Source organism: Pristis pectinata, chromosome 1 (genome assembly GCF_009764475.1).
Source record: "Pristis pectinata isolate sPriPec2 chromosome 1, sPriPec2.1.pri, whole genome shotgun sequence".
In the NCBI taxonomy this organism is placed as follows: Eukaryota; Metazoa; Chordata; class Chondrichthyes; order Rhinopristiformes; family Pristidae; genus Pristis; species Pristis pectinata.
In genome coordinates this window covers 148,565,121-148,578,622 of record NC_067405.1, presented here as the reverse complement: position 1 = coordinate 148,578,622, position 13,502 = coordinate 148,565,121, and the positions used below count along the sequence as shown (strand labels likewise).

General features: G+C 48.4%; 1 protein-coding gene across 4 annotated transcripts in view; it reads right to left on the bottom strand.

Annotated features, from left to right (window-relative positions):
• ttll5 (tubulin tyrosine ligase-like family, member 5) overlaps positions 1–13,502 on the bottom strand; it is a 310,846-nt gene that overhangs the window by 110,117 nt on the left and 187,227 nt on the right. For 3 of the 4 annotated variants that reach the window (XM_052023200.1, XM_052023373.1, XM_052023287.1), the window contains exon 29: positions 7,750–7,916. In XM_052023200.1, coding sequence (XP_051879160.1) covers positions 7,750–7,916 — 167 coding nt within the window. Of the gene's footprint in view, positions 1–2,155; positions 2,485–7,749; positions 7,917–13,502 lie in introns of those variants that run through there. The other variant, XM_052023446.1, reaches the window with a different exon arrangement.

Sequence of the window (13,502 nt, the reverse complement as noted above, 5' to 3'; positions counted from 1 at the left end):
TGCATATCCTGTCCCAGCCTCACAGCCCGTAAGATCTTAAATCCATACGACAATAAGATATAGGAGCAGAATTAGGCCATTCAGCCCATCTAGTCTGCTCTGCCATTCAATCATAGCTGATCTTTTTCAAACCTATTGTTCCCGCCTTCTCCCCATAAACCTTAACTGCCCCCCCCCCCCTTTACCAATCAAGAATCTGTCAATCTGTGCCTTAAATGCACCCAATGATTTGGCTTCCACAGCCGTTTGTGACAACCAATTCCACAGATTCACCACCCTCTGGCTAAAGAAATTCCTCCTCATCTCAGTTTCAAAGGGACATCCCTTATTCTAAGGCTGTGCCCTGTGGTCCTAGACTCTCCCACTACTGGAAACATCCTCTCCACCTCCACTTAGCGTATTGTGCATCCCCTCATACCTCAAACCATTCGTTGCTGTGCCTTTTCACCTCAAGACCCTGAGTCAAAAGTTATGGTTCAAGTCTCCACACCCAAGACTGAAACACATAATCCAAGCCAACATTCAGTGAATTACAGATTAAAGGTTGCACCATTGCTCAACACTCCTTAACACTTACTGTTCAATCCTCATCTCCAACACAGATTACATGGTCATTATCACACTACTATACGCTGAACCTTGCTGTGCACAAACTGCTCTGCTACATTCCAACATAAAGAGTGCACAATAACATAAAGGTATAACCCCAAGGAGGCGGCAGTGACAGAGACCTGTGGACAAATCACCGAAAGTAGCAGGAAGGGTTAGGTTGAGGAGGCAATTTAAAAGAAGCCAAAGGGTTTTATAAATAGAAGCATAAAGTACAAAAAAGTTTACACTGGACCTCTGCAAAACACTGGCTCAGTTGCAGCAAGAGTATCGTGTCCATATCTGGTCACCATGCCACTGGAAATGTATGAAGGTCCCAGCCCAGACAGGGTGAAATGATTTGGTAAATTGGTTCATTATTACATATACCGAGGTACAGTGAAAAACTTTGTTTTGGACACCATCCATACAGATCATTTCATCACAACAGTGCATTGAGGTAGGACAAGGGAAAACAATAACAGAATGCAGAATAAAGTGTTACACTTACAGAGAAAGTGCAGTGCAGGCAGACAATAAGGTGCAAGGTCATAACGAGGTAGATTGGGAGGTCAAGAGTCCATTTTATCGTACTGGGGAACCATTCAGTAGTCTTATAACAGCAGGACAGAAGCTGTCCTTGAGCCTGGTGGTACGTGCTTTCAGGCTTTTGTATCTTCTGCCCAATGGGAGGAGGGAGAAGAGAGAATGTCTGGGGTGGGTGGGGTCTTTGATTATGCTGGCTGCTCAACCGAGGCAGCGGGAACTGTAGATAGAGTCCATGGAGGGGAGGCTGGTTTCCGTGATGCACTGGGCTGTGTCCACAACTCTCGGCAGTAGAATGGTTGTGGGGAAGAGTGACTTCTGTCACAGAATGGAAAAGCTGGGATTGTTTTCCCTGGAGCAGAGAAGATTGATAGATGAGATATTCAAAATCATAAAGTATCTGGACAGAAATAAAAACAGAAAAGGTGGGAATATTTGTGGAGGGAAGACCAGACTCAGTGTTTTGCAGAGGTTCTCCCCAGGGGTGCTGTCTGACCTGTTCAGACTCATTTCAGGCACTATTGGTTTATATTTCATATTTCCAGCATCAGCAATATTTGGTTTTTATGGTCTGGTTAGATTGGGAAAAAGCATCAATAACCAGAGGACACAGGTACCAAGTGATTGTGAAAAGAACAAGGGAAAAGTATTTTCACATGGCCAGTAACCATGGTCTGAACTGTGCAACCTGCAGCAGGTGGAAGCAGATTCTACGTCACCCTCAAAGGGGAACGGGATGGTAATTGAGGGAGAACAGAAACTGCCAAGCTGGGGAGATGGCAGTGACACCATGATCTTTGAGAGAGCTGTTGACCTGATGACAAGGGACCGCACCGCTCCACGTTGGCTTTAAGCTGCTGCAAAATGGTGAAAGATACTGTGGAAATGGAATTTTTTGTTAGAAACTACCAATCTGTCCAAGCTTGGTCATTTACCCCAACACCTCCTCATTCAAATACTAGAGGGCATAGCTTTAAGGTGAAAGGGGGAAAGGTTAGAGGAGATATATGAGGCAAGTTTCTTTACTTTACACAGAGTGGTGGGTGCTTGGAACGCACTGCCAGGGAAGGTAGTGGAAGCAGATACAATAGCGATGTTTAAAAGGCACTTAGACAGACACATAAAGAGGCAGGGAGTGGAGGGTTATGGATCCTGCACAGAAAGGTTCAGTTTAACTTAGCTTCATGGTTGGCACTGGCATGGTGGGCCGAAGGGCCTGTTCCCGTGCTGTACTGTTCTGTGTTCTACAGCTTGTCTTCATTTCCCATTAAACAACACAGCCTAGGAAAGGGCTGTTCTCCCCATCGTTCACACTTTGCTTGATAATGATCCGGTGAAGCAGTTTGTCATCTGTGGAGGGCAGACACAACCTGAGCTGACAGGAGACTCTGCTGTCTTGCTCAATCTTTGCTTTACCCTTCCCAAAACCTTGTTACTTTTATAACCTGAATTCCAAGAATGGTGGCCTCTGGCTGCTGGGAGTGTTCAGGAATTCCCATCGCTCATTCTCCTGCCAGTAACTCGGTGGAAGTTGGAGATAGGAGCAGGATTCAAAGCTATCACCTGCCGAGGGGAGGGGGGGGGGGGGGGGGGGGGAGGGATTGTTGCGTGGTGTAGATGAAGCCATACCATTCATCTCACGAAGCTCACATCAAATCCAAAGCTAAGAGAGAGCAGAAACTCCCCCTCACACATGCCAACTTACTGACTGAGCTGAGCACTATTTCACCTTGAGGCACTGATGTTTCAGTCAATCTTCATCCTAATACTAATGTGGCCTCTGATACTTCAGCCAGTGGCTGCAACCCTTCTATCTACATTAAATGATGGGTGTACAGCAATCAAACGTTAGTAGGGCAACATCAGGTATTTAATTCCTTTGATGACTAAAGACAATTCTGGAAAGAGAAGTCTACAATCGGCCCCTGTTGTTTTCACAACCTGTAAAATGGCAGCAGAAATCGAGTTAAAGCATCCAAAAATCATGACATTTGTTTGCAAAAAAACAAACGGGAGGAACTCAGCAGGTCAGGCAGCATCTGTGGACAGAAGGGAATAGTCAACGTTATGGGTCGAGACCCTGCCTCAGGACTGAAAGTGTAAAAGGGAGATAGCCATCCCTCCCCCTCACCTGTACACTGGCCATCTCCCCTCTACACTCAGTCCTAATGCTGGGTTCTCAACTCAAAATGTCAACTGTGCATCTCCCCCACAGATGCTGCCCAACCCACCGAGTTCCCCAGCAGATTGTACTTTGCTCCAGATTCCAGCATCTGTGGTCTCTTGTTCCTTCGTGAAATTTGTTTGTGCCAGTTCCAGGAGAGTGAACAGAAAGCATGGAACAGTACAGCACAGGAACAGGCCCGTCAGACAAATGATGTTGTGCCCAACAAATTAAGTTACAGCTAGCAACTCTTTCGTTTAACGCCACTCTGCTTCAGAAACAGAGGTCATTAGGGGTTCAGATGTCCGACATGAGCTACACCTTTCCTCGAAGTGATGACCAAAGTGGTCCTGAAATAGTCACGTTATACTCAGTTACTAGGGAGACACTGCACGTCACACCAGTGGGAGTCCAGACACCAGAGGAACCTGCACAGGCTTCTGAAGAACAGAGCGCACAAGAGGAAACTTTATACAATTGGCACCCGGCAGAAAAGTTGCCAAGTCCCGACTGACCTCCCTGAACACCTGCACTGCACTGAACTGAAATACATCTTCCATGGTGTGGGGGTAAGAGGCACATTCACCAAAGATACAAGGCTGCCCACTTTAACAAAATTGCCATACTTGGCATCAGTAATGACCCTGTCGGAAAAACATTCCAGTGGCAGTGGGAGAATGAGGACAGAGGGAAGTTTTCTGACAGTGAGACACACCCTGACTCTGACAGCAGTTCAGCCACCTCGTGACAGATATTCAAAAACACTTCCCGCAGCAACACAGGTTTTTCGCCATTACGCAGACAGAGTCAAAGCCAGAGTCTGACAAATCAGCCAAAACAAACCTTATACGTTGAGAATATGAACCAAGCAAAGCACAAAGCTCCCACAGACCTACCCTCACACTCACTGCGATCTCCCGCTCCCACATGCGCCACCATCTCCTACCGCGATCTCCCGCTCCCACACGCGCCGCGATCTCCTGCTCCCACATGCGCCACCATCTCCTACCACGATCTCCCGCTCCCACACGCGCCGCGATCTCCCGCTCCCACACGCGCCGCGATCTCCCGCTCCCACACGCGCCGCGATCTCCCGCTCCCACACGCGCCGCGATCTCCCGCTCCCACACGCGCCGCGATCTCCCGCTCCCACACGCGCCGCGATCTCCCGCTCCCACACGCGCCGCGATCTCCCGCTCCCACTCCCGCTGTAATCTCCCACTCCCGCCGCAATCCCCCACTCCCACATGCGCTGCGATCTCCCACTCCCGCCGCAATCCCCCACTCCCACATGTGCTGCGATCTCCCACTCCCGCCGCGATCTCCCACTCCCACACACACAGTCAGTCACCTGCTAGTAATTTGCAACAATTCCTGAACAGGCCCAAGAAGGTTGGCTGAATCGCAGACTTGAGATCTCTGCCCCACTTGTATCTCTCCATGAACACAAATTGAAAACAGGAGGGCTATTTTGCATTATTTACTGCTGTAAGCAGTTGATATATTTTACACAATTTACTACTGGTGGTGGGTTGAGTTAAATGTTACCCCCCCCGCCCCCACTAGTTGATATTTCCTCTTCCCACACAATTTGGCAAACCTCCCCCATCTGACAGCATGCTCCCCAGAGAGAGTGGGGATGGTGTCCAGGGCTCACACTGGCTCCCCCCACAATGCAGATGTGCAGTTTGGAGTGTTATGATGCAGCTGTGTGTGTGTGTGTGTGTGTGTGTGAGTGTGTGTGTGTGTGTGTGCTCCAGTGACTGGAATTGTCAGGCTAGGAATAATACAGGCTCCAAATAAATCCAGAGAGCGAGAGAGAGCAAGAGCTGGCAACATTCACCATTTCTCTCAGCTCCACAGTTCCCACAGTTACCGGGCAGAGCAGAAATGGGTTTGTTATCAGTGACGACCCTGAGCGGGAAGGAGGAAAGAACTGGAGGAATGTATTGGTCAGAATTAGCAGTATGGGGAGGGCGCGCGAGGGAGGAGGGGGAGGGCGCGCGAGGGAGGAGGGGGAGGGCGCGCGAGGGAGGAGGGGGAGGGCGTGTGAGAGCGAGGGAGGGGGAGAGGGGGAGTGGGAGGGGGAGTGAGGGCACGCGAGGGGGAGGGGAGGGCGCATGAGGGAGGGGGTGGGGAGGACGCATGAGGGAGGGGGAGGGGACGGGAAGGGGAAGGCGCGCGAGGGAGTGGGAGTGGGCACGAGGGGGAGGGGATGGGGGAGGACTTGCAAGGGAGGGGGGAGGGCGTGCGAGGGACGGGAAGGGGAGGGCGCGCGAGGGAGGGGGAGTGGGCGCGATGGGGGGGAGGGCGCGCGGGGGAGAGGGAGGGGATGGGGAAGGAGAGGGGAGGGCCCGCGGAAGGAGAGGGGAGGGCGCGCGGAAGGGGAGGGGAGGGCGCGCGGAAGGGGAGGGGAGGGCGCGCGAGGGAGGGGGAGGGCGCACAAGGGAGGGGGAGGGGAGAAGGAGGGGAAGGGAGGGCGCGCGGGGGAGGGGATGGGGAAGGGGAGGGCGCGCGAGGGAGGGGGTGGCGGAGGGGGAGGGCACGTGAGGGAGGGGGAGCGAGTGAGGGGGAAGGGAGGGCGCGCGGGGAGGGCCCGCGAGGGAGGGGGAGGGGGAGGGTGCACGAGGGAGGGGGAGGGGGAAAGGAAGATTATAGCAAAACCCAGATTGAATTATTTCACATGTGGTGGGAAGCCTGACCTGTGCAGTGGGTTTCAACAACTATAATGGGCTTTGGATAATTTTTGCCAGAGGAAGATGCAATTACCACTAAGGCCCGATTGGATCGTCTTCGACCATACTGCTAATCAGCTGGTACATTGTTAATAAAATTGCTGAGCATTCTCAGCAATTAATCTGTCAGTACACCTGCCACAATCCCAGTACAAGGTAAGCAACACTCACCTAGGGGAGGGAAGAGTTGGGAAACAGAGCTCCAAAGATCTCCTGAACGTCCCACAGTCACTGTGTATCACCCCTGGGAACCTCGGCATGCACCTAGAACCCTGTCGACTACCGGTGACATCACCAGTACTAAACGGGTGGAAGGGCACTCTCCACCACACATTCAGTTAATTTCCACTGTGGGCAATTTTTTATCTCAGTCAAAAAAGTGAGATTTTAATTAGATCCGAGGTATAACATCATTAAATTTTAAATATAAATGTAACTTCTAACTGTTTAAGTATAACTGGGAGCTGTAAAGAGAATGCACGAACTATCAATGTAAACACAGTGTCTTGTACTGATCAAATTCTGGGAAGAAAGTACCATATCTGGGTTATTCCCTGCACAAAAGTGCTGTGGGAGCACGTCCACCAGAAGGAGTGCAGTTTGAAAGCAGTGGCTCACTTCCACCTTCTCAAGGACAATAATGATGGGCAATAAATGCCGGCTCTGCCAGTGGCATTTTCTTGTCAGGCGAGGATGAACTCCTCTCTTACTTCCTATGCCTTTGGGTCATCAGTAACTACTTACTTAATGGAGGCAGACCTGGACTTCATACCAAAATCCCCAGAGGTCCAGTAATTTTTCTGAAATAATTGAGTCACAATGCATCTCCCCAGCAGGCAGAACACACCAGCGCATTGCTGCTGGCTAATGATTGATCCGACTCAGCCAGCTTGGCATTGTGAACTATGGGTCAAATGTGGAGAGTTACTGAGTTTCTACACATTATTGCGGTGACGAGAGCAGGAGGCATACAAGATGCAGTGCACTGCTGCTTGCAGTGTGATATACTGCTTTCCCCCAGTACTTCCCATCTACAGAAGCCATTCTTCATGTATTCTTCTTTAATACAGTTTCTAGTAACTAGATGTTAAGGTCAGGAGATGCAGCAGTTGGGAAATTTAAGTAAATAATCTGGAGTAAACAAAATAACATCAGTAATAGTGAACACTACCCCACCACTGGACCTGAGTACAACCCATGTGTTCACTAATGTCTTTTGGAAGGAGGAAATCTGTCACTTTACATGGTCTGGCAGACTTGTGATTCCAGATCCACACCAATACAGTTCATTGAAACGACCTGGCAATGTCACTGGTCTTACCACATGCACTGCAGCAGGTCAGGCAGCATTCACAACCACCCTGCTCAAGGGAAGCAAGCACAGGCAGCAAATACCCACAGACAAACAGGGACATGATACTAATATCTTCAACAACACACCTTTTGTGTGGCTCTCAAGAACAACTTAACTGGATGCAATGGCTGCCAATAATTTGTCATGCTTACAGAAGTTGATTGAAACAATGAAGTAATTGAGTCACAATGCACCTCCCCAGCAGGCAGAACACACCAACGCATTGCCGCTGACTAATGATTGATCCGACTCAGCTGGCTTGGCATTGTGAATGATTCAGGCTAACATGAAACACCGCAGTCTCTCCTAGCATTGGACAACAACTCCTTTTGGGAAAAGTGGGCTCCTTTGTCAAACCTTACCAGGAGGCTACAGAGGTGGTTCTGTCGACACATCCAGAGTTAGCTGCCTGCAGATCAGAGTGGGAAGTCCGTGCCAGGCCCAAGTTACTGATTGGCGAATGGATAGCTGGAGTCATGAACACATTTCCTCTGCTCAGTGCTCCACTCGCCAGGTTCATGTTGGATAACTGTGAGAAATGGAAAGGAAGAATCACAGAGGGCAATGTTACACATGGTATCAATGTCATCACCTGATCCGCACACACACACACACGCACAAGCTATTTTGATACAACATTAAAATACCGAAAGCAATTGAAAAATATTCATGATGAATATTTCCATGAGGGAAAATGGTTACGTTAAACAGAATAAATTTGAACAGAGACGCAAGAGACAACAGATGCTGGAGTCTGGGGCAAAAACAAACTGCTGAGGGAACTCGGTGGGTCGAGCAGTACCTGTGGAGGCAGAGGGATGGCTGATGTTTCAGGCTGAGAGCCTGCATCAGCACAGAATGAAGAGGAAGATAGCCAGTATAAAGAGGTGAGGGGGATGGGTGGGGCAGGGGCTGGTAGGTGAGGTGAACAGCAGTTATAGACAGCAGTTGATACCAGGTTGCTAGGTTTTAATCCAAGGTTTTAAGAACCAGTCTCTCAAGTGGAACCTTGTCAAATGCTTTAATAAAGTCAATGTAAACCTGCACTGCCCTCATCAATATACTTTTCCACCCCTTCAAAGAATTCAATCAGATTGGTCAGACAGGATCTGCCCTTGACAAAGCCATGTTGGCTGTCTATGATCAGTCCCTGCCTCTCCAAGTGATCATTACTCCTCTCCCTCAGAATTTTCTTCCACTGAGGTTAGGCTCACAGGTCTATCATTGTCAAGCCTTTCCCTGCTGCCCTGCTTGAAAACAAGGACTACATTTGCCATCGTCCAGCCATCTGGTACTTCACGTGTCCAGCAAAGATTTAAAAATCTCAGCCAGAGTCCCAGCAACCTCTTCCCTTGCCTCCCATAGCAGCCTGGGAAAAATCCCATCTGGCCCTGGAGATTTATCCACCTTTAAGCCCACCAAGGCATCGAGTACCTCTTATTTACTTATGGAGACCTGCACCAGACCTTCACCTTCCCCTTCACTGAATTCTCCAACTACAACTTCTGTTTTTTTTCTGAATACCGATGTAAAATGTTCATTTCCTTCAGAGATTTTCAGTTTCTCTCACCAAGGCATATGCCTTCATTAAGCTGACACTTACCTGTTGACAAGAGGTCAGTCCTGCAGGCCAAGTGCAAAAGTGTTTGTAATAAGATAAAAGAAGTGCATATTAGGAGCCAGCAAGCTCTAAGATGGTCTGGGACAATAATTTTGCAATAAAATATATCCAGCTGGGTCACAGATCTACCAAAACCTACTTCCTGGAGGCTAAAGAAATTTGGCATGTCCCACCAATTTTTATTGATGCACCATAGAAAGCATCCTATCTGGATGCATCACGGCTTGGTATGGCAACTGCTCTGCCTGGGACTGCAAGAAACTGCAGAGAGTTGTGGACACAGCTCAGCGTGTCACAGAAACCAGGGAGTCCTGATGAAGTGTCTCGACCTGAAACGTCGACTGTTTAATTTCCTTCCATAGATGCTGCCTGACCCGCTGAGTTCCTCCAGCACTTTGTGTGTCTTGCTCCAGATTCCAGCATCTGCAAAATCTCTTGTATCTCCCCTCCATGGACTCTGTCTACACTCCTTGCTGCCTCGGTGAAGCAGCCAGCATAACAAAGACCCCACAGACCCCGGACATTCTCTCTTTCTCTTCCCCCTCCCCACCTAAACCCCCCCCCCGCCCCCACCAGCGGGCAGAAGATACAAAAGCCTGAAAGCACGTACCACCAGGCTCAAGGACAGCTTCTATCCTGCTGTTATAAGACTATTGAACGGTCCCCTAGTACTATAAGATGAAGTTTTGACCTCACAATCTACCTCGTTGTGACCTTGCACCTTATTGTCTGCCTACACTGCACTTTCTCTGTAACTGTAACACTTTACTCTGTATTCTGTTACTGTTTTACCCTGTACTACTTCAATGCACTGTGTAATGAAGTGATCTGTATGGACGGTATGCAACACAAGTTTATCACTGTAGCTCAGTACGTGACAATAATAAACCAATTTACCAACCTCACTGAATGTTGAAGGGTAATGAAGAGGTTGACAACTTCTTCCTGTTCTGACCCCTGAATGACAGAAATAGTAATAATAGGGGGGCGGATCACTCGTGACACAGTTTGCAGAGCCCGGGGCATATTTTGCCTTCTCATTTCATACTTTCTCAAGTTCAGGGGATAACCATTCTTGACCAGGCCAGAAAGGTGGACTGCATCACAGTCAATCGTTGCCATGTTTTAGAACATAGAACAGCACAGCACAGGAACAGGCCCTTCGGCCCACAATGTTGTTGCGGCCCAACTAAACTAACTCCTTCTGCCCGCACAATGTCCGTATCCTACCATTTCCTCACATTCATGGGCCTATCTAAGAGCTTCTTGAACACCCCTATTGTACCTGCCTCCACCCCCACCCCAGGCAGCACATTACAGGCACCCACCACTCTCTGTGTAAAAGAAAAAAACTTGCCCTGCACACCTCCTTTGAACTTGCCCCCTATCACCTACTAAGAGTTTTTTAAAATACATAAGGAGTAAAAGAGAGACACGGGTTGATATAGGACCAATCGATAACGATGAGGGAGAGATTATAATGGATGATAGAGAGATGGCAGAGGAACTAAATGAGTATTTTGTATCGGTCTTCACTGTGGAGGACCTCGGCAATATACCGGATAGTCAGGGGTCTCACGGAATGGAACTGAGTTCAGTTAGGATTACCAGAGAGAAGGTGCTAGGAAAACTAAATGGCCTAAAGACTGATAAGTCTCCCGGACCGGATGAGGTGCATCCCCAGGTTCTGAAGGAGGTGGCTTTAGAGATAGTGGAGGCATTGGTGATAATTTTCCAGGAATCGATAGACTCCGGCATGGTTCCGGAGGACTGGAGGGTTGCAAATGTAGTTCCGCTGTATAAGAAAGGTGGGAGGCAGCATAAAGGAAATTACAGACCTATTAGTCTGACGTCAGTGGTGGGAAAGTTATTGGAATCGATCCTCAAGGATGGGTTTATGGAATACCTGGAGGTGTAAGGCAAGATAGGTCCTAACCAACATGGTTTTGTGAAGGGAAGATCCTGCCTGACCAACCTATTGGAGTTTTTTGAAGAAATCACAGGTAGGGTGGATAAGGGAGAGGCGGTGGATGTTGCGTATTTAGACTTTCAAAAGGCCTTCAACAAGGTGCTGCATAAGAGACTGATTAATAAGATGAGAGGTCATGGAATTACAGGTAGGATAACAGAATGGGTGGAGCATTGGCTGGTTGGCAGGAAGCAAAGGGTGGGAATAAAAGGATCTTGTTTTGGTTGGCTACCGGTTACTAGTGGTGTTCCGCAGGGGTCGGTGTTGGGGCTGCTTCTTTTTACCTTGTACATTAACGATTTGGATGATGGAGTAAATGGTTTTGTGGCTAAGTTTGCGGATGACACCAAGATAGGTGGAGGAGTAGAGCGTATTCAGGAGACAGGAAGGTTGCAGAGAGACCTAGATAGTTTAGAAGAATGGGCAGGGAAATGGCAGATAAGATTCAATGTTGAGAAATCTGCAGTTGTACACTTTGGAAACAGAAATAAACGGGCAGATTCTTATCTAGAAGGAGAGAAAATTCAAAGTACAGAAGTACAAAGGGACTTGGGGGTACTCGTGCAGGGTACCTTAAAGGTTAACCACCAGGTTGGATCGGTGGTAAAGAAAACGAATGCTATGTTGGCACTCATTTCTAGAGGTATAGTGTATAAAAGTAAGGAAGTGTTGATGAGGATCTACGGGGCACTAGTGAGGCCTCATTTGGAATACTGTGCACAGTTTTGGGCTCCATATCTTAGGAAAGATGTGCTGATGTTGGAGAGGGTTCAGAGGAGGTTTACGAGGATGATTCCCACAATGCTTATGTATGATGAGCGTTTGTCGGCTCTTGGACTGCACTCACTGAAGTACAGAAGAATGAGAGGGGACCTCATAGAGACATTTGAAATGTTGAAAGGACTGGACAGAGTAGATGTGGTCAAGCTGTTTCCCTTGGTGGGCGAGTCCAAGACCAGAGGGCACAATCTTAGAATTAGAGGGTACAGGTTTAAAACAGAGATGAGGAGAAATTTCTTTAGCCAGGGGGTGGTGAATTTGTGGAATTCCTTGCCACGTACAGCAGTGGAGGCCAGGTCATTGGAGGCGTTTAAGGAAGAGATAGATAGATATCTAAGTAGTCGGGGTATCAAGGGATATGGGGATAAGGCTGGAAATTGGGGTTAGGTTTTTTTTTGCCCCCCCATTTCTCATTTCTTTTTTGCTTTTCTTTGGAGCAGACACGATGGGCCGAATGGCCTACTTCTGCTCCCTTGTCTTGTGATCTTAAATGCATGCCCTCTCACATTTCAACCCTGGGGAAAAGATACTGGCTGTCTGCTCTATCTATGCCCCTCATAATCTTATAAACCTCTTATCAGGTCTCCCCTCAGCCTCTGCTGCTCCAGAGAAATCACCCCAAGTTTGTCCAACCTCTCCTCATAGCTCATGCCCTCTAATCCAGGCAGCATCTTGGTAAACCTCTTCTGCACCCTCTCCAAAGCCTCCACATCCTTCCTATAATGGGGCGACCAAAACTGAATGCAATACTCCAGATGTGGCCTAACTAAAGTTTTAAGAAGCTGCAGCATAACTTCCTGACTCTTGAACTTAATACCTTGTCTAATAAAGGCAAGCATGCCATACGCCTTCTTTACAACCCTATCAACCTGTGTAGCCACTTTCAGGGAGCTATGAACTTGGACCCCAAGAACCCTCCACTCATCAGCACTGTGAAGGGTCCTGCCATTAACAGTGCAGTCTCTTTACATTTGATCTCCCAAGGTGCAACACCTCACATTTGGCTGGGTTGAACTCCATCTGCCATTTCTCAGCCCATATCTGCAACTGATCCATATCCCGCTGTATCCTTTGCCAGTCTGCTACGCTATCCACAACACCAGCAATCTTCGTATCATCTGTAAACTTACTAACCCACCCAGGTACATTCTCATCCAGGTCATTTATATACACCAGAAACAACAAAGGTCTCAGTATGGATCCCTGAGGAACACCACTAGTCACAGACCTCCAGCTAGAATAAGTCCCATTGACCACGACCCTCTGTCTTCTACGGGAAAGCCAGTTCTGAATCCAAACGGCCAATTCACCGTGGATCCCATGCATCTTAATCTTCTGGGTGAGCCTCCCAGGAGGGACCTTGTCAAACGCCTTACTAAAATCCATGTAGACAGCATCCACAGCTCCACCTTCATCAATCACCCTCGTCACTTCGTCAAAAAACTCAATCAAGTTAGTAAGGCACGACTTGCCCTGCATAAAGCCATGCTGACTGGCCCTAATTAGGCTGTGGTTTTCCAAATGCTCATAAATCCTATCCCTAAGAATCCTCTCCAGTAACTTCCCTACCACTGATGTGAGACTCACCGGTCTATAGTTACCAGGATTATCCCTGTTTCCCTTCTTGAATAATGGAACAACATAACTACTCGCCAGTCCTCCGGGACCTCACCTGTGGCTAGAGAGGACACAAAGATCTTGGTCAAGGCCCCCGCAATCTCATCTCTTGCCTCTCTCAATAACCT